This window comes from Schistocerca piceifrons, chromosome 3, assembly GCF_021461385.2.
Source record: "Schistocerca piceifrons isolate TAMUIC-IGC-003096 chromosome 3, iqSchPice1.1, whole genome shotgun sequence".
Taxonomy (NCBI): domain Eukaryota; kingdom Metazoa; phylum Arthropoda; class Insecta; order Orthoptera; family Acrididae; genus Schistocerca; species Schistocerca piceifrons.
In genome coordinates this window covers 657,288,806-657,311,383 of record NC_060140.1, presented here as the reverse complement: position 1 = coordinate 657,311,383, position 22,578 = coordinate 657,288,806, and the positions used below count along the sequence as shown (strand labels likewise).

Sequence of the window (22,578 nt, the reverse complement as noted above, 5' to 3'; positions counted from 1 at the left end):
AACCCCGCGACGACCCGTTCACTTGCACCAGTTGTTGACATCGTGTGCGGCGCCAGCGGTACTCGCTGTGTGCCGCGCCGAGTTGACGGCTGCTGTGCAGCGGCCGATACGACATTTGCATTTGGGGTTGTCGTAGTGAACCCATTTTTCGTCCCCAGTCACAATGCAATGCAGAAATCCCTTCCATTTTTTCCTCTGAAGCAACTGTTCACAAACACGCAAACGCCGTTCAACGTCTCTTGGTTTCAGCTCACACGGAACCCAAGTTCCTGCTTTCTTAATCATGCCCATAGCCTCAAGACATTTTTAAATGGCTTGCTGTGTCACTCCCACTAATTGTGTCAATTCTTATTGAGTATGATGCGAGTCTTCACTCAGCAATGTCTCCAATTCTGCATCTTCGAAAACATTCTCTCTTCCACCACAGTGCCAGTCTACGACGTTGAAACCACTCACGACACACACTTTCACTAATAGCGTCCTTACCATACTTGAGAGCATTCGATGAGACTCAATCGCTATTTTCTCCATATTGAAACAGCACAGTACTACCTCTCGCAAATAACAAAAATTAGGCTCGTAACCTGACATTTTCAGTCAAGAACAACTTCATGATGCAGACACAAATCAACTAATGTTTGAATGAGGTTATGTTGACCGAGGTCCAAGCAAACTGCCTGACATCTGCAATCTGTTTCTTTCGACCACTACTTACCGTTGTCGCCACCTATCCGCAAACGCCAGAAGCAAAGTTTTACACCTTGTATTATACCTTATAAACAGAAATGCTGTATCTAACCTTGTCATATGTAAGGCATAACACCAGTCCCGTGTCATTTTACTCTCCAAAATATGAATGGTATGTCTGGTCAGAACCTCTTAACATTGATGTCATTTGGACCAATTTCTGCTTAGTAATTTGGAAGGAAGATTAACATTTTATTGACAAGAATGGGCAGAAACTCTTAATAGGACAAGGCTGAAGAGAAATGTACTTTTGAAAACCAGCATCCCTGCAGCCACTTTTATTGATTTAGGGAAATCTCAGCAAACCTGTGGAATCTTGAACCCTGGTCTTGAGCGAGTGAGTTTAGTGCATTAATTGAACCACCTTCCTTCATATAGAGTAAATATCCTGTGTAGACTTACTGTGTCTCTGGGAAGCAGATTCTCTTTACCCCCCTCCATCATTTAGTTGTTGCTGATTGTGTAATATATCATCCGAGTCTAGGACGCACTGTGAGATTATTGGTTTCAAGGAACAAATATTTTAATGAACAAATTTATCTGTACAAAAAAATATTTATACATGGCAGAGTGTCGGCTGCTGTTTTTTCTGCAGCTGTAGTGTGATATGGTGAGATAATTATTACATGAAACATTATTCACAAATATTTTTAATTACAGTAAATTAAAGCAAAGTAAAAATCACAGAAATATGCTCAATGGCAACACAATCACAGTTTTATAGTCTCCTAATTAAACAGAGACAAAATAAATGGATGTCTGCAAAGGTTCAATACATACAATAATGCTTTTACAGGGATAGTTTTAAGTTACACAAGATACAGTCCACCCTCTATTTAGCTGACATTAAATAGTAGCTTCTTTCATCACTGTAATATAAGGAAATATAAAAAACTTAATCTACTAAAAGCAGTATTGTCTTACATATTCATTATTTTTGATCCAGTGTCAATACTAAACACAGAGAACTGTTATATTCCTTATTTAATATGTACCATGACACAAAAAGATTAAAATATACATCTGGTTTCACAATGTTCCAGTTTCGAAATATGGAAACTAATAAGACCTTGTGAAACTAACATATGTTCAATATAAGAGTTATACTAATGTGATGAATCATAGTGACATACTTAGTGGCACAAGAGTTGCCTCTCATTGATAAAATAAGGAAGGAAATAATTTTTACGTAACACTGAGAATTACTTTTGGAATTTCAGACTGATTCCGAAGGTGTGCATACTGATGAGAAGAAATAACTATAGGCTTAAAAATGTTAAACTATTTCCTACTTTGTCATATATGAAATGACTTTTGTGCTGTTCTGTATAATGTTGTGTTGAATTTCCATTTTGTTTCCCTGAGACCACCAGAGAATATTCATGTAATAAGTCGTCAATCGAGTAGTAACAATATTTCTTAAATTTCCACATAAAAATAGTAGTACCCACAAATCACCACAAAGGGCAGTGCTAAATCTGGAGCAATAAGCTGTAAGACAGACAGCCAGTACTTCAATGACTCACAGTCACTTTTCTTTTTCAGTAATAGATTACACATTCAATTTGAGGAGTAAAAACCAAGGTAGTTTTGATCACATAAAGCATCTGAAATACCAGTGGGAATGGGAATTTTTTAGAGAGCAATCTTCATCTGCTGTAAGGAGGAAGCATTGCTATATATAATGTGGCTTTTTAAGAATGAGTGGTTCTGAATGTACATTAGTGCACATTTATGCTAAAAATAGATTATATATCTGTAATAGAGACACAAATACCAACTTTTCATCTATTATGGAATGATTATACAGAGATGAAACTTTGGCAGGCATTAAAATGTATGATGCAGGGCATGTTGAATGGTTAATTATATGGTTTGTGTGAGCTTCAAGTGTCACTGGAAATAACAAAATGTTGAATTACACAGGCTTCACCTCAATCTCTGTTCCCCATCACAAATATTCTACTTATGGCATCAGCAAGTCCCTTCAGATCTTTGAAGCCTTCCTTGTTAACTACATAGCTCCAAGCTCTCCGTCTACCACATTAGTTTTTTTTTTTTTTTTTTTTTTTTTTTTCTGCAAGTAAGTGAATGAACATTTGACATTTTGGATTTTTACCTCCATTTCATGTGTAGGGAATGCATGTATTATTCTAACAAAATCAACAGCAATATTCTGCACTGCAGTGTAGAATGAGAAATGAAACACCCCTAGTCTGATTTGGCCAACACAGACATGGAGAACACTAACGAGGTTAACCTTAGTATTTGTCATTACTGAGGAATTAATTTCATGTTAATCATTTTTATAACTTTATCTCTGACATTTTCTTGTTTTTTGTAACGCACTTCTTGAAAATGATCTCATGTCTATGCTACTGGGTTGTACTTGTGAGAATAATACTTAATTTTCGACAGAAGAGGACGTTCTACTTTCTTTGATTTCTCTTAATGACAGAGGTAAAAAGGAAATTCATATACAAAATTAATATAACCAATACAAAATCCTCCAGTGAACAGATAGGCAAGAGAATTGTATGACATACAGTAAGAGTGTGCAGTGAAAAGACAGAGACAAAAACACAGTATGGCACAAACAATAAGAGAGCTAATGACATGGAAATACTGCAACTTTCAATGATCACAATATTATCTATAAGAAATATAAATCATTACAATTTCATTGGCAAGTGTCACAAATACTTTTCTGATCACTACACTCATACACCACCAAAAGAAATAAAGACTGCTTAGCACTGTCATACATACAAGAGGATGTCTTACGTGAAATGCCTACTCTTTGAGTGTTATTCATTCTAAAGATTACTGGCCTTTGGTATTCTTAGGTAAGACAGACTAGTATCTACACCGAATTCTACTCTTTATAAACCATTTTCCTAATGATTTCTCTTAATTACTGTTTGTTGATGACTTAACATCAACTTGAAGACAAATGCTGCAATCTTCTCATATGTTGCAAACATAAGTGCAGCAGTTAAAACAGTCTGAAGCAGTTTAGATTCCATTCCCTTGAAGAGTCCACCAACCCCATGTTTCCTACCAAAAGATAAACAGTGGAAAGAGACATTAGTAACAATGCTGTAAAATGTGCCTCACTTGTGTCTGTATATATGTGTGGGCGCGCGCGCGCGCGCGAGCAAGTGTATACCCGTCCTTTTTTCCCCCTAAGGTAAGTCTTTCCGCTCCCGGGATTGGAATGACTCCTTACCCTCTCCCTTAAAACCCACTTCCTTTCGTCTTTCCCTCTCCTTCCCTCTTTCCTGATGATGCAACAGTTTGTTGCGAAAGCTTGAATTTTGTGTGTATGTTTGTGTGTCTGTCGACCTGCCAGCACTTTCATTTGGTAAGTCACATCATCTTTGTTTTTAGATATATATTTCCTACGTGTAATGTTTTCCTATATATATATATAAACAAAGATTATGTGACTTACCAAACGAAAGCGCTGGCACGTCGATAGACACACAAACATACACACAAAATTCTAGCTTTCGCAACCAACGGTTGCTTCGTCAGGAAAGAGGGAAGGAGAGGGAAAGACGAAAGGATTAGAGTTTTAAGGGAGAGGGTAAGGAGTCATTCCAATCCCGGGAGCGGAAAGACTTACCTTAGGGGGAAAAAAGGACGGGTATACACTCGCGCGCACACACACAGCTCCGCCTGGACATCAGGAATGGGATTACCTTGGCAAACTTTGTACGTGGTGTTGTCTGAAAGCTGACGCAGTCCCTCAGCCACATACTCCCGACGATCAAGTACCACGGTCGTGGAACCCTTGTCCGCCAGAAGGATGACGATGGACCGGTCAGCCTTCAGATCATGGATAGCCTGGGCTTCAGCAGTGGTGATGTTGGGAGTAGGATTAAAGTTTTTTAAGAAGGATTGAGAGGCAAGGCTGAAAGTCAGAAATTCCTGGAAGGTTGGAGAGGGTGATTTTGAGGAAGAGGAGGTGGGTCCCGCTGTGACGGAGGACGGAACTGTTCCAGGCAGGGTTCAATTTGGATAGTGTCTTGGGGAGTTGGATCATTAGGAGTAGGATTAGGATCATTTTTCTTCGTGGCAAAGTGATACTTCCAGCAGAGACTACGAGTGTAGGACAGTAAATCTTTGACGAGGGCTGTTTGGTTGAATCTGGGAGTGGGGCTGAAGGTGAGGCCTTTGGATAGGACAGAGGTTTGGATTGGGAGAGAGGTTTGGAGGAAAGGTTAACTACTGAATTAGGGTGTTGTGGTTCCAGATTGTGTTGATTGGAATTTTGAGGTTTTGGAGGGAGTGGAGCTGGAAGTGGGAGATTGAGTAGATGGGAGAGACTGGGTTTGTGTGCAATGAGAGGAGGTTGAGGTTTGCTGGAAAGGTTGTGAAGGGTGAGTGAGTTGCCTTTCCGGAGGTGGGAAACCAGGAGATTGGATAGTTTTTTGAGGTGAAGGGTGGCATGCTGTTATAATTTGCAGTTGGCCTGTAGGAGGATGCTTTGAACAGCCGGTGTGGATGTGGGAGAGGAAAGATTGAGGACTTTTATTAAGGATATACACACACACACACACACACACACACACACACACACTTTTTTAATTAAGAAAATTACTTCTGGTATTGTAAAATAAAGTTTCTGTTACAGTATTTGTTTCATTGTGTACATTGTGCATGCTACAGCTAACTGTTTAGTGACAATAATACCACAAACCAGTGTAACACAAACTTTTAGATAATTTGCTACATAAAGAATACTAAATACACCGAAAAATAACAGTTGAACTGTCCAAGAAAATGTGTTTGAATTTATCTCTGGGCAAGTGCAATTCTGTAAAACATTTCAACGATGTTTCAATAACATTATTTGGGGGAAAAAGGCTGATCACTTGCTGGAACTACTGCTCTATTGGCTTTGTAATATTGATACATTACAAGTGAGAAGTACAAGAGGTAATGATATTTGAATGATCAGATGATTAATGTTTTATATCCTTGAGAAGGCTGCATGCCAATTTCAACCACCACCTTGCTCCTTGAATAGTGTAGACTGAAAGTCATATAGTCACTTTTCCCATTCCATACACCACAGAAATATCAAGTTCCAAAAAATCCCCACCAAGTTACCAAATTAAAGCTTCTTAAATATTACTGCTTTTAATTTATTAAAGTCACAGAAATGTGCATCAGCATCCTATCTAGTCATATGTTCGGTATGATGTGTTTTCAGCTCCAAACAGTTTACTATTCACATTTCATAACTCATTTGAAATTGCTGACAATATTGCTTCCAGAGCACCTTTGAAGTCTCTTTCTTGGCTGTTCTCAGTTCTTATATAGGAGCATAGGACAGTAGAGTTGCATTAACTGTGGTAACAAGAAGCATAATTCTTACCTGAGTAAGTATAAAGTCATTTCAATCATCCCAGCATCAGAAGTCAAATCTTTGAAATTGTGCCCATGCTGCAAAATGAAATTTAAAAAAAAAAGTGAATTCCTTTGAAGAGCCACTGCAATCACAATTTTTTTCAAACTTCAACATTTCCTGCTGCCCAGTCACACTCTTCTTTGAAGTATCAGAACAAAGGAAAGGCTAGTTTCTTACTACAAGTAAATTTTCAAATAAACAACAATAAATAAACTCCAACAGACTATTTTCTATACACCTGTCAGGCAGACAACTATGCAGACATTCTTAACGGGATAGTCACTTAAGTTTTCCTGAGACCTATGGTTGATGTAAGCATTGTCACTATTATTTCTGACCACCCATATCTATTTACAGCTAATTACTTTCTTACTGGGGGTAAGAATCATCTAAGCACAAGAACAGAATAAGCTGTATTGGCCTGAGGAATTTTGAATAATATCTTCATCCCCAAGATATTCTGATTGCAATCTTATTTGGAATGCCATTCAGCATCAGAGCTCACAAATCAGCTTTGTCGTAATATTCAATAATCCACTGATCAGATTGTGGAACTTTAGTGCTATACAACTCTGAAAATACATCATCTTTTAGAATTTGTGCAACAACAGGTGCAACTGTTGGGCATGAACACACTACTGCAAATGATGATCTGGTGAACAGTTTACACTTTATTACAAATGATTCTACATTTTTAATTGCAGACAAATACAAATTGAATTTTCTACTCTGCATGTGAAAACAAATTTTGAAAGACAAGGCACTCGTTCTTACTGGACAAAAATGTGACAGGAAATCATTTTGATGTTATTTAAGTGGCCATCCCAGCATAGGAATCCTTGTCTGGCCCACAGTTTCCCTAAATCACTTAAGAGGAGATTGGAATGTATTTGCCTTGGTGGCAAGGAGCAGCACACAGTGGCCAGATTCCAATGATTTAGTATACTGTATCACTTGCATACTAAAATTTATTTAATCCATCATCTAGCTTCAGATATCTGCAATAAGAAAAATTTAAACGATTCTAACATTACTGTGCAAACTCCGCAAACAGTCTACTTATCTAAGGAAACTGATAAAAGGCTAATAATTACTGGTGAAGTGGGAGGGGGGATTGAAGTTGACCAGTACAGTTATTAATAAACTATTTTATTGTTGATCACTCTATCCCCAGTCCTAGAGAAAGAAAGAACCACAGAAACAAACATTTACCTCGTTTCGTTTCAGTTTAACAAGATTTAATAACATAGGGCAAATATACAACTGAGAATACTAAAAAGCTAGACAAATTAGGTACACTGATCAGAAAAATGCCAAGTAATACAAATAAAATATATGGGTAATAAAGCTGAAGCTGTCCTCCAACTGAAGGTTGGTTCAAACATCATAGTGCTTTACTAGACGTGGCCCTATTGGACGTGTGTTACTTTTGCATTTCTCCAACCTCTGAACTAGGTTACAGGCAGTCTTACACTATAATCTAGACTTCAAATCATGATTGTTGCCAGACGTGAAAGAAACAATAAGATACAGAAAAAGTCCTAGGGCCAAACAATGACAGTGTTAAGGACCCTGTAGTGTGCAGCCTGTCACACACCACGCCATATATTTAGTAATGTTAGATCAAAAATGATGGAAAGGAAAGAAGTGGATATTCACCAAGCTGCTATGAATAAGGTACAGAAAAAAGTTAGTATTATAAAGAATAATAGCTTACACAAAAATATCTGTCTGGATCATACTTTATTTATCCACACAGATTATCCATTTCAGCCTACTGATATCATTGGATCAAAACACAAGGTAAAAATTGCCAGCATGAACTTACACATTGTACATTAAAGTACTATTTGACTTGATACATTGTATTTATTTTTCCCTTGTGTGTTGATCTGACAAGTGCAGTCTGCTGAAATATGTAATCTACATGGATAAATGAAGTGTAATCTAGATAGTTAGATTTGCATAAATGATTCATAACTGTTGCCGATCCCTACAATGACTTTCTACCAACCACTACCATGAATAATAAGGTAGTAAGTGCAGCAGTAATTAACCTACACATAGGGTCTGGAAATACATCTGACTTCAGAAATTAAGATCTGGATGAGAAAATAATAAACGTAGTAAGCAGAAGGGATATTTATAGCTAATTATTTTTAGTCAGTATAACTGTTTAACCTTTAAAACATTATGATCATTGTAGTGCTACAACACGATTTTAGATAGTAGATATGAGAATGAGAGGACACACAGCAAAATCTGGAAGCAAGGCGGTGTAGCATTCAGATGTCACACAAAGTAAAGGTAATTGGCCTCAGATTTTCTTTACTAGCATAGAGAGGGGAAAGAACAAAATAAGTGAGACACAAACTCTTTCACAATTTGATAGGAAAAAAAAACGAAGAATTTTAGGGAAAGAAACACAATGCAGGATAAGCGATGATGGGAATTAACTATACACCAAAACTGTCAACTGCCGCATCTCTCAGAGGAGAAAGCCTGAATCATAGAAGAGTACTGCATTACAAGTTGGACAACTGCACTTTAATCCTGTAAAGGCAGCTGCTCAGATGGATAATGGCAATGTACCAATTTCCAAAAGTTTTTGTGTTGTGACTGTTGGTGTTTTCAGATCTCTAATAGAACTGATTACTTTATGTGCATAATATTTCTTTGAGTGGCCCAATCTTCTTCAGGCACTCCTGAAACTAGTCTTATTCAGCCTTGCTGCCTAAACTATGACCATATGTGAGGCGATATTGAGGTCACACCCTTACTGACAGCCAAGTCTGATTCCAGTACCCTGTCTGTCCTTTGATCCACATTTGCTTTCTCCTGCCAGAGCCATTTTTCTGTGAGATGCTCATTTTGTTGATGTCTTCAGGATGAATTGACCAATGACATATTAGTAAATTTAGTGCCGAACCTTAGACCTCTGTCCTTGTTCATTCATTTCACTCCCACTGAAATGAATGTATTGTGACATTACATTAAGAATGATCTAGAGACCCGAAAACCAGGCTCATAGCACATTCCATGCCATTGTGGGACATCAGGTATGAAAGAGTTCAGCACAACTGAGAAGAGGTGCAAAGAAAATCAACAGCATATCCAACTGAAATGGCCGAACAAACTGAATGTCAAGGAAAAATGCCTGAAGTATCAATACGAAATATGAAGCTGCTATCATGGCACATTGTCCAAATATCTGGCTCAGAATAATTACAGATTCTATTGAAATAAAAATGGTGGAAAAAACTCAAACAGGATCAGAGGTTTCAAGTTACACAAAGATTGAAGCTGACATTCAATTTATTACAATCTTGTCAATCAGCTGCTAGTAGTATTCATCTATTACTCCCACTTCCACATCCTCTCACTAATGTATAACTAATTGTCAGCAGTGTGTAATGGCAAACAAGCTGATTAAAAGTTATGTTTCAGGATATGTTCTACAAACCACATATGGTGCAGTATTAACAAATTTATCTCCTTGGTTTACTGTGTGTCCCAATGTCTAGCAGAATGGTATTTCCTTAAAATGTTTCAAAAGACACAGATGGCAGATTCTTAATGCTCTGATTCTAATATTTTTAAATTATGCATGTTACAGTCAGATAATTTTAATTGGTTCAAGACTATTTATGGAAAATATCTAGAAAATATGAAAAATATTGTCTTAGTAACCATTTGTTTTCGAAAGAATACACCACCATTTGACAGTAAATTACTGAATTTTTCTTCTGTACAATCTAGATTTCGGCTTTTATGCCATTATCGAGTACAAAGCTAAAAGTTCTTAGACCGTTAACAAGTAATATCTTGTAAAGTCAGCCCAAAGCCAACTGATTTCATTGTACCAGATATGACATGTTAATGGTCTAAGAACTTTTAGCACTGTACTCAACAGTGGCATAAGAGCCATAATCTAGATTGTACAGAAGAAAAACGCAGTAATATTAAGCCAAATGGCGGTGTGTTCTTTCAAAAAATACTGTATGACTATGGTTCAGTACCATCAGAAACTTTTTACTTGTTAACCTGTTTTATAATAATAATTATTATTATTCTAATAACAATATTAACACTTTACCCTAAGTTTCGTCTGCACAATCTGAAGTGGGTAAGTCAATATTGTAGCTACAGCTTTTGCCACTGCTCCCATAAGAAAATAGACCCAACCACTTGTTTCTGTTGGTCCGTACACAGCTCTCATGTGCCTCTTCAATGACTCGTACACCATAAACTGAAGAGCAGGGTTCACAACAAGTAATAATGAAGGCAGAGTACCACTCCATAACGACCCCAGACCTTCATTGCGAGCTACTCTCATGAGGCCATCTATATAAACAGAAAAAAATAGTTAGTACTGCTCTATATGATACAGATAACTCATGATGAACAAGAACAATGTAGATAAGTCATCACCAACTTATCCAAACTAACTTCACAACAATTAAGAAGTCCATACTGTTTAACACACCACCTCTAGAAGAACTGATCTCTCTCTCTCTCTCTCTCTCTCTCTCTCTCTCTCTCTCTCTCTCTCTCTCTCTCTGTGTGTGTGTGTGTGTGTGTGTGTGTGTGTGTGTGTGTGTGTGTGTGTGTGTGTGTGTGTGCGCGCGCGCACGAAAACATTTTTCCTTCATGCACGTCTGATGCATAGCTTATCATTAAATTAATGATTTCTTAAGTGGATTGACTTATTTGTTATTTTAAAATCTGTGTTGTTCCATGAAATTTCCTATGATCCAAATATGTTAACAGCCAAATTAATACTTGTTTATTGACTTGTAATATGTTTTACTTACTAATGATATGGTATTAAATGGTTGTTCACTACCTAGAGTGAAAATGATCTAATTTTTCTTCATGGAAACTAGCTTAAGCTTAGAAAGTTTTCCAAAATCTTTGGTCTTTAGTTATTTAATGTAAGATCTTTGATGAACTACTAAATTAAACTTATGAAGAAACTCAATATTCTGGACTGCTTCTTTTGCTCCACAGATGAATTTTTATTTAGAAATTTATAGCCTACATAGTGAAAGGAATTTCACAGGTTTGGTAAAGTATAGGTCCTTTTACTGTTATAATCCTGTGTGAGTGGTGTAATATACTAGGTGGTCCATATAAATTTTCCACCTCTAATAATGAAAATTATTTCCAGTCCAATGACCAGTTGCAAGGGGTTTATGGGAACGGGATTGGTAATCAGGATATAGAAAACTTAATTCCCATATATGTCATAGCTCATCCATATATCTAAAAACAAAGATGATGAGACTTACCAAACAAAAGCGCTGGCAGGTCGATAGACACACAAACAAACACAAACATACACACAAAATTCAAGCTTTCGCAACAAACGGTTGCTTCATCAGGAAAGAGGGAAGGAGAGGGAAAGACGAAAGGATGTAGGTTTTAAGGGAGAGGGTAAGGAGTCACTCCAATCCCGGGAGTGGAAAGACTTACCTTAGGGGGGAAAAAGGACAGGTATACACTCGCGCACGCGCGCGCGCGCGCTCACACACACACACACACACACACACACACACACACACACACACATCCGCACAGACACAAGCAGACATTTGTAAAGGCCTTTACAAATGTCTGCTTGTATGTGTGTATGTGCGGATGGATATGTGTGTGTGTGCGCGCGCGAGTGTATACCTGTCCTTTTTCCCCCCCCTTAGGTAAGTCTTTCCGCTCCTGGGATTGGAATGACTCCTTACCCTCTCCCTTAAAACGCACATCCTTTCGTCTTTCCCTCTCCTTCCCTCTTTCCTGATGAAGCAACCGTTTGTTGCGAAAGCTTGAATTTTGTGTGTATGTTTGTGTGTCTATTGACCTGCCAGCGCTTTTGTTTGGTAAGTCTCATCATCTTTGTTTTTAGATATATTTTTCCCACGTGGAATGTTTCCCTCTATTATATTCATAGCTCATACATATTTACACTTGACACTGCGTGTGTACAGAATGAAGCATAACAAAGAACTGACTAAAGTAAAGTTAAGATGGAGGTTCGACATAGCACTTAGAGTTCACAGATATAAAGTTTCGTGGTCGATACGAACTATCGATGCCACACAGCCCCCCCCCTGCCACACAGCCGCCGCCCCCCCCCCCCCCACCCGCGGTACGAAGAACTACAGATGTCCAAGGGTGATTGCGTGTGGGCCTACATGGAAATCGTATGTGTAGGCAAGCACACCACAACTACTTCCATCTCTAACGAGGTGGGTTGTGCTGGCAAAGTGGCAAGAGGCAGGTCCACTCCATAGTCAGTCAACCACCGAGGCCAGATGAGATGGCGGCCGGCCCAGGAGTAAGTGCGTGAGGTGTTCGATGGTGCGGTGGAGGCGTGTGGGGCCCATAAGCGGATTGAGCCATCTGCAGAAATGAAAGCACGTAGATATGCTCGGTCACACTCGCGCATGGGAGTGTGAGGTTGTGTGCAATATTGATGTGTAAGGGACCGTCCGATGGTGGGGGCCACAGTATCTGTCAAAAGAATGAGCCCTCAGTTGTTGAACGTCACTACAGAAACGTCGTTCACTTGGTGCGGCAGCACATTGCAGGACAAACTGATAGGAGGGGTGTGTGTGTGTGTGTGTGTGTGTGTGTGTCTCTGACATTGGAGATGAGTGCGCGAAACCTGCGCAAGGTGAAACAGGGGGCGAGGTCGGGAAACCAGCGAATGGTGGTGAACAGTCTTCGGCGGAAGAGGTGTGCGCGCGATCAAGGATGGATCGTCTGCAGAGTCCGACAACGGCAGTGTGAGACCATCAGGGTCAACGAAAGCCGGTTACAGGTGATGCAGAGAAACTGTCTGTGTGCGGTCTTTAATCATGATATCAAAAGTCATGTCCCCCAGGCACAGGATGTTGTAGTGGCCAAGATAAGGAGGTTGAAGAGGCTGCCTAACCGCATCATCACACAGCATGACATGGGAGCAGTTGGAGAGTGTGGTGGGAACGTAAGTCTCGGGTGGTGAGAAACTGATGGGCAGGTGCAAAAGCATTTGTTGAAAATGCGTGCGCATCCAGCTAATGAAATCTGGCGAGGGGGGGGAAGATCCTCGCTAACCTGGGGAAAGAGTAAGTTCCCCTGGTAGGGCCGGATTCTCGCCGAAAACAAATTCGGATATAGTCCCCTGTAGGTCAGGTTTATAGGTCGAGCATAGACCAAGTAGCCCCCATGGGAGAGCTTCCGACCAGAGACAATCGTGACATCGAAGGGCCATCTTGAGGGTGTGGTGCCATCCCTCCATCAACCCATTGCTTTGTGGCTGATTGGCGGTAGTGTGTACTTTTTTAATACCGCAGATATTGCAGAGGAAGGTGAAAAGGGAGGATTCGAACTGTTGACCCTGATTGGTGGTGATAGTGGTCGGGCACCCGAAATGAGCAATCCACGAGCCAATTAAAGCCTTGGCTACTGTCTCAGCAGTAATGTTAGGGAGAGGGACAGCCTCGACCCAGCGAGACAAACGTTTGATAGTTGATAAGACATATCTATGGCTCTCCAAAGGAGGAAGAGGCCTGATCAGATCAATATGTACGTGACGGAATCGTCCTGTGGGAAAGTAGAACTTGCCAAGAGGCGGGCAGGTTGGCGAATGATCTTGTTGCGCTAGCAAGTGACGCAGCTGCGTACCCAGGTTTGACCGTCCCATTTGATATTCTTCCAAACAAAACGTTCTGACATGAGATGTGTGGCGGCTTGAATGCCCGGGTGGGCTATGTTATGCAGGGCATCAAAAACCTGTCGGCTCAGCCCAGGTGGAAGCATAGGGCGTAGGGTGCCAGTCGAAGAATCACATCACACCTCGTCGGAAACGCCAGGAAATTTAGCCTTTGTGAAAACAAGTGATGTTTGTGGGTCTCGTAGAAGAGCCTGAGAAGCTTCGTCAGAAGCTTGGAGGGAGACCAGATCGGAAACATCAACGATGCAGGAAACAGCAGATCCGCGAGAAGAAATCCGCAGCGATGTCATCTGCACCCTTGATGTAACGGAAGTCCATTGTGAATTGACAAACCAGGTCAAGGAGGCGGTAACAATGAGGGGGTGGGTCCTCAGGTGGGTTTCAGAACGCTTGTGCCAGTGGTTTGTGATTAGTGAGGACGAAAAATGAATGTCCCTCGACATCGGGGTGGAAATGTTTGATTGCCTCATAAACAGCAAGGAGCTCTTTATCGAAAGCAGAATATTTTCTCTGAGCCATACATAGTTTCAAGAAATGAAGGGAAGAAACCGTGTCGCCCTTGCGTTGTTGCAACATTGCCCCCAACGCGATGTCGCTGGCGTCTGTAGTGATGAATAACTTGGCCGAGCGGTAGGGGGGAGTGAGTGTCACAGCACGAGCAAAAGAAGTCTTCAGAGCCTTGAAGGCCTCTAGAATCAGAGCAGTCCAAGAGATGGGTTTGATACCAAAAGTTTGTTTGCCTGATAGCGCATCCATCAGGGGTGCCTGAAGTGCGGCGGCAGAAGGCGACGATTGTAATTGATGGTGCCGAGGAAACAGCATAACTCTTTGTAAGTAGCCAGTGGCAGCAGAGACGTGATAGCCTGCACACGAGATCTGGGAGGCTGTATACCATCAGCGGAGACGGTGTAACCTAGGAAGGAGACTGATGCCTGGTGCAACTGAAACTTGTCTTTGTTGACCTTAACACCATTGGAGTTCAAGGTCTGGAGGACTGTAGACAGACGATTTTCAAGTTCCTCCACTGAGCTGCTGAAAACAAGAATGTCGTCCAGATAAGCAAAGCAAAACTCAAACTGTCGCAAGATAGATTCAATGAAACATTGCCACTTTTGCGCTGCGTTCTTTAGGCCGAATGGTATGAAGTGGTATTGGAATAAACTGAGCGGCGCGACAATAACCGTCTTAGGAATGTCTTCCGGCACTACAGGAATCTGGTGGTAGGTGCGTTTAAATTCAATAACACTGAAAATTGTGGCACCCGATAACGTGAGTGAAGTCATTGATGTTCGGCATTGGGCAATTGTCCACGATGGTACAAGCGTTTAAGCGTCTGTAATCGCTGCACATTCGAAAAGATCCATCGTGTTTGGGGACGAGGTGGATTGGTGAAGACCAGTTCCTGTCTGAAGGTTGCAGAATACCTGTCGCCAAAAGTTTATTAATTTGCTGCCGGGCCACGTGCAACTTGATAGGGTTGAGGCGTCGGACCTTACGCCTAATAGGAGGGCTGGCAGTGGTAACTATCTAGAGTGTCATTCAGTCTGTGACGGAAGAAACTGAGAACTGCACATAAGATTGGTTAATGCCCTGGCACCGAGTCTTCGGACGAGTAGGGTGTGACGAGGTATAGCCGATGGTGTAAGTGGGGAAAGGTAGCACAAAAGTCACATGTCTCTTACAGGAGCATGGCATGCGCTTGTGTGGAGGGGGTGCATGCATGCTCAGCGCCGAGTGAAGGGGAACGGGCAGCAACTGTCCGCTGTTAACCTTGCACTGGACAACCGGCATGGGCGAGAGCAGCGCTGGCGTCGCACATGGGGCCACAGTGACCGCTGGGTCATGTGGCCGGTTAGTGAGAGAGGGGGAGTTTTTATCAACACGCACGGTAGCTGTCAGAGAGGTGGGCCTGGTCACAACGTGCACGACTGTCATTAGCTGCACTGTTTGAAACACATGGCACTGGATGAGGTGAGCGCGATGGGGGGATTGGAAATTCACACGCAAGTAAAGTTTGTGGACTAACCTGGTGAGAGTTCAAGCTAGGCTTGGCTGAGCAACTTTGTTTAGGTGGCTGTGCCGTGGACTGCAGTTGCAGAAGTGAGGTACGAGCCGCGATGAGCTCGCTGTCAGTGGATGTGATGCGTTGTGTCAACTTCTCATTGTCCTGGTGGAGTTGCGTCGCCGAGTCATATTCTGACAGTAGATCAGTAATGCAGGTCACAATGTTACCCACGAGGGCACAGCATTCGCGTATATCGTATGTTGCGGTGGAAATAGAGAGTTGGACATAGGTGCGGGTGCACGGTATGTGAGTGTTCGTAAGATGATGGAGCACTGAATCCTGTATGACATTCAGAGATAGTTCGTAATGAGAACAAAATCCATACAGAGGATCAGTTCATTGATGTCGGCAAATTAGAACTTCCACGGAAAACGTAGAGAAGGAGATGGGGTCACCGTACCTTTACTGAGCCCGAGGTAGGTAACATTGTTGAGTTGACAGCTCGTAGAAGTGACTGTCTGTGAAGAAGAGGGTGGAGCCATCAAAGTAGGTATGATCGACACATCAACACCAGTGTCGACCAGAAAAGCTAGACCTGATGCAATGTCAGTCACATAGAGACAATCACTCGACCGGGTGGACGAGTGAACGGAGTGTAATGTAAGAGGACGCCCGTTAGGTTCCCCGTAGGACTCAGCGTCTCTTAGTTCCTGCGGTCAGCATTTGGGTGTTGGCATGGCAACCTGCACTTCTTCGCATCGTCGCTGAACACTTCAGCAGAAAGGGTGAGCTGGGTGAGGAGGAGGTGGAGACTACGACAGCGGGAGCGGCTTGTCCTCGTTGATTTGTTCTGGTAAATAGACCAGTACGTAAGGTGCATGGGCGATCCTGGAGTGCTCGGACAGCGGAGAGACGCTGCCAGGAGAAGTAGACGAGGTGATGGCGGAGCAAGCCCTGCCTCTGCCAGCCGAAGGCCAGTACGTGGGGGTGGCTGTGCCGATGAACAGTGTGGAATGAACTGGCTGATGTTGCCACAGCAGTGAATACAACTGGTCAGCAATGCATAGGCAGGAGCCGATGGACTCTAACGAGAGTGGTAACTGATGGATCTGTAGATCGGTAGACAGTTTGGCAGACTACACAGCCCATAGTGTGGCATCAGGCATGGTATGCTCGTTCACAAGCAATCGAAGACAACGCCAGAATTGTGAGGGGGTGCATTCCCCCAGATGCTCCTCGTAGAGAATCTTGATTATTAACTCTTGTGGCGAGCAGGCAAGTCGTTCCATTATAGTCTTCTTTGCGAACTCATATTTTGGTGCAGCAGGCGGCGGCGAAAGGAGCAGGTCACAAATCAAATCTGAGTGGTCGTGGAGGTGTGCGACGAGGCAGAGAATCTTTGAGTTTTCATCAGACACATGATGTAACTTGAACAGATGTTTGATGAGCGCGACCCACAATGCCGGGTTCTCCTCATATAAGGGCGGTAGCTTCGGCAAGCGGCCAGGAGGGGGTGACAATGGCGGCTTCGGTGTGTCCTGGGGAAGCGGCTGATCTGAGGTTAAGTCAGAGACTGGCGCAGTAGGCCTGGATTTAAACCAGGCGAGTGAATGTGTAGTTGCGGCAGCTGGTATAGTTGACTGTGTGTCACGAAAACATACCGTGGAAATGGGCAGATGGCACACAAGGAGGGCCCGGAAACTGGACCATGAGTGACGAGTGCTGGATGGAAACGACCCGCTTCCGGAACAAGGCGAGAAACCGGCGTGGCAGACACAGGCCGTACTGTGGGAGCTGCAGGTGGTTGAGCGACCGGAAACGAGGACCCACCGCAAGTGAGGGGGGAGTGTGGGGGTGGGGGGTTGAGAATGCCACCCATGTGGAAACTATCTGATGCGTAACATGCCTGTAGTGTATGTGGCGGACCACTGAGGTGAGGTAAGGGGTCCATGTTAAGTGAAACACTGAATTGTGCATGTAAATTGGACACAACTGGAACACCATGTGCACGGAACGGATCCAGCACGGGTTGTAGTAATGGCGGCGTTGCACACTGCCCGACAGTAACTGATGTAGCATGCCAGTGGGTGGCTAAACACGTGTTTGAATGGAGATCACTTTGTTCCTGAAACACTCAATTTGAAGAGACACAATTCGAAATATTGTTCAGTTCACAATTCACTGTTGGATGGGCATAATCCACTGACACGAAGCCTGAGTCCATTGTTCGCTCTAACAGCATAGTTGTCGACCATTGAAAACTAATGAGGTTAGCACATGGCGTTGGTGGAGAACGTGAATCACTGTGCGTAAATGATTAAATGATGAATACGCCGTTGGCAAAGAAACGACGAAACTCTGTGAGCGGAGTTGTGCTACCACATCTTCAAACAAGGCATTGTTTGGTGTGGTTATTGTGTAGTGCATGTAACCTGTTGCATAAACACTGGCGCGGAAGATGCGAAACAAGAACGAACTGCGGGGTCACCACTATGGCAACGAGACTGATAATCGGGATATAGGAAACTTAATTCCCATATGTGTCTTAGCTCGTATATATTTACACTTGAAACTGCGTCCGTACAGAATGAAGTGTAACAAAGAACTGACTAAAGTAAAGTTAAGATAGAGGGTCGACAGAGCACTTAGAATTCACAGATATTAAGTTTCATGGTCGATACGAACTAGCGACACCACAGATTCATACAATAATTAATTAGAATCAATGTGTTTTTGTAACTTAATTAATAACCAACAAAGAACATTACACCTGTTTTTTTCCTCATGTGTAACTACTCTGTATTTTGGCTCCAGATAATTAATTTCTTAAAAAAACAGATTTACACTTATTATGCCTCATACATTACAGAGAAATATTGCTTTTAGAACAGGGATTTTATGTTTTCCTTGTTGTGGGACACATGAGACACAGCATGGAAGGTATGCTACTCTCAATGCCAAAAAGTTTTACCAAGACACGAGATGGTGGATAAGAAGCGTATTGATCTCTGGAGTATTTGAATGAAGTGCAATGGAATTTTCTGTGTCATCTGAACGAGACACAGCCAGGGCAAGAGCACCACAGGCGCAATGATGCAAGCAGGTGCCAATGCCATAGAGACTCGCCACTTGCGTGAGTTCCATCAGCACCACGGGTGGCGCTGGGGATGAAGATATCGACTTTGCCTCAGCCAATTGCTGGCTGAGTACAATCTGCCAATGACTGGACGGCAACAGACAGAAGCCTACTCAGAAGATAGAAGAGCAGCTCTCTCCCACTTGGTTATATATCATCGTCCAGGGCTGACTTTGACAGGGAATGTTATTTACTGAACTCTTAGAATCGGACAGACAGTAGTTGTAATTGCAATTACTATGTACTGTGAAGTTTACCTACGATTATTTTCACTCGGCCATTGAGGGCCTTTTTAGTGTTACATCACAAGCAGTGTTACAGACTTCAATAATCAACTAGTCACAAAGAAAAGTAAAACTTTTAACTCATTTCTGAGACTACGTTACTAATTTGTTGGAGTGTTGTAGAACCTTCATTCTCCTATCCTGTTACCTGACCCAGACATAGCTGTGTAATAGTGGTGTACTGTACCAGAAGCCATTTCACAATCTCGGCCTACTGTAACAGCGGCAACTCGGCCTCCTCAGCAGTAGCAATGAGGCCTTTACAAAACTGGCGATAAGGGTTTACAAAAGAATCAGTGTCTCTGTACAATGGAAAGATGAAAAGGTCTGGCTTGGAAAATGTGGTGGTGATAAGTTAATTTCTTTTGAACTGGTTTCACAGATTCACTGGATTAAATGATAATGTTTTTACCTGTAACTCTGAATATATTTATTTCGCACAGTTCCAATTTAGCCATTTTCAAGTGGTTGCTGCGGGAGTGCAATCTAATTACACATACAATTAAAAAATACTTACCTGAACACTGTAGAACAATTTGAACAATGGCAACTAGACTCTTAAAAACTTATATGCAGTACATCAGCACATTTAAAAGGGTAAAATGGTCACCAAGAGAAAATAAACACTCATCGCCATTAATGACAAAAGCACTGAAGAACATTTACACAAAACAGAACACACAAATCAACACTGGGTCCACTGTAGGTATTCCTCATCAACAGAAAGATAATATTTCTAAAAATTACACTGAAGTATTAACATTAAAAAGAAAAATCCTAATAGACCTTACATAGCAAAGGTTGAAATATGCAACCTAGACATAACAAAATCTTCACTTTTCATGGAATGACCCTGAAGCAGATTTTATTTGCCAGGAAGATGACAAAAGTTTCTGAAATATGAAAGGAATTATTCTTAATGATTACCTAGCAAATGATAAAACATTAACCTGTGACCATTATACTGGTCATCTGGACCATCTCCGACATGAATTTGTTAATGCAACACTGAACTACTGGAGAATGCCAACAAAATGCAGCAGAACAGTGAGTAAATCTGTACAGCTCATCTTTCTTTCATCAATACTGTCAAAATTGTTCACAACACTGGCAGCTCTGCCTCAAGAAAAGTTATCTGATGTAAGAATGCTGCCAATGATACTGTAGCAACACTGATTCTTGCAATTCAGCCTGATGAAAAAAAAAAAAAAAAAAAAAAAAAAAAAAAAAAAAAAAAAAAAAAAATAATAATTAGCAATTCAGCTGTCACCAAATACAAAGACTTAGATGTTTTACTGTTAACTAATTTCAGTATACTTTCCAGCAATCTTCTGAACTGATAAAGTATCTCTATTTCAGCAAGGCATTCTTCCATCAAACGTGCAATAGTCTACCTAGTGGTGGATCATTCAACTAACCACAAAAACAGAATGTACTTTTACGCTCCATATGTTTTGCCTGGCCTAAAAAGCATATTCTGCCTCACAAAAACTAATATTCCACAACCCCCCCCCCCTCTCCACACACACACACACACACACACACACACACACACACACACACACACACACACACACCCATTTGCAAACCAATCACATTTACTTATCTTCATGTGAACATGCAGCAAAATTTAAACACAAACTATGGCAAATAGCCTAATCACTGACTAATTTCACAAAATTATGATACATCTGTCTACTCACCAATGAGGCCAGTGTATTCAACACCGTTACTTTCATGTGACTTCTTTGGCTGTACACCTTTCATTTTCAGTCGTGTGTTAACAACCCATAATGGAGTTGTCAGAAGAACATTAACAACACCTGAAAAGCATTTAGGAAATTGTTTAAGAGCATTCACATAGAAAACTGTAATTGATTACAGAGGAACAGGAATTACACATAGATAAAAGTGGAAAAACTATGAGGGTGGTTTGGAACGTTCTTGGTATCACCACTAGAGGTCAGCACTAGCGCAATGTGTTGTTCACGTGATATTCATTGAACTGTTGCCTGTAAACATGTGCCACATCAGTGCTCTTGGAAGAGAACTGTGACGGTGACGTGGCTCTGTTGTTGTTCCCACATAGTGACTTGCAAAGATCGAAAAAAATTGAGATTCGAGCAGTGATTAAGCACTTCGTAAAGAAAGGTACGAAATCAAAAGACATTCATGGTGGTTTCCAGAATACACTGGGGACTCTGCTCCTTCATATTCGACTGTTGCCAAGTGGACAGGAATTTATATTTTGTTGGGAGAGCTTATACGATGATCCGCGCAATGGTCAACCAAGATGTGTCACTACTCCAGAAATCATTGCAGAAGTGCACAAAATTGATGCCAAGGATCGCCAATTGAAAGTGCGTGAAACTGCTCACGCTTGTCAGACGTCATCTGAAAGGGTATATCACATTTTAACTGAAGAATTAGAAACGAAAAAATTACCTGCAAGATGGGTGCCGCAACTCTTGACGTGTGCCTGCATACATGTGCTTTTGCCATGGCAAAATTACACAAACTAAGGTATGAATTGTTGCCACACCCGCCTTATTCACCTGATATGGCTCTGTCAGACTTCCATTTCTTCCGAAAACTGAAAATTTTTCTTGGTGGACAAAGATTCACTTCAAACGAAGAATTGATAGCCGGAGATGACAACTATTTTGCAGGTCTGGAGGAAACTCATTTTCGAGATGGGATCAAGGCACTGGAACATCGTTGGACCAAGTGCATCAATCTATGAGGAGACTACATTGAAAAATAAAGAAAGTTTCAGTGATGTAAGTCCTTTTTTTCTATTCTGTTCTGAGAACTTTTCAAACCACCCTCGTATTTGTATGGAGTGCACACAAGCCAGCCAGCCCGCCCGCCAGCGCAACCCCCCCTCCCCCCCCCCTCTCCTCACATACACACATTACACAGCTGACAAAAACAACCAAATCTGGATCAAGAAGTTACCCCATTTTGTCAGAAAAAAGGGAAAAGTTGGAGGAAAGAAGTTATCACAAGACAGGGAGGAAAGAAACTATCAAATGATTATAAGGGAAAACTTAATATACATGTCTACAGCAACTTTCCTTAAATAGTACCAGTTTTATAATAGCTTACTACATTACAAGTTAAAAAACAACGATTATGCAATATGCATGTGATAATAACCAATTATGAAGTGTACACGCTCCAGTTAAAATAGTGTAATTCTGAAGACACTTAGTGGTAATCAAAAATATGATACATGTCTCCATCGAAGCACCACTGTTTTATAGATAAGAATGG

The 22,578-nt window shown here is 41.5% G+C and overlaps 1 protein-coding gene across 1 annotated transcript in view; it reads right to left on the bottom strand.

Moving 5' to 3' along the window:
* Window positions 1-1,381: 1,381 nt before the first annotated feature.
* LOC124789360 (peroxisomal membrane protein PMP34-like) overlaps window positions 1,382-22,578 on the bottom strand; it is a 62,884-nt gene continuing 41,687 nt past the window's right edge. The window contains exons 5-8 of the mRNA XM_047256686.1: window positions 21,006-21,125; window positions 10,263-10,510; window positions 6,134-6,201; window positions 1,382-3,804 (exon numbers count right to left, since the gene is read on the bottom strand). Coding sequence (XP_047112642.1) covers window positions 3,645-3,804; window positions 6,134-6,201; window positions 10,263-10,510; window positions 21,006-21,125 — 596 coding nt within the window. The 3' untranslated portion in view covers window positions 1,382-3,644. The remainder of the gene's footprint in view (window positions 3,805-6,133; window positions 6,202-10,262; window positions 10,511-21,005; window positions 21,126-22,578) is intronic.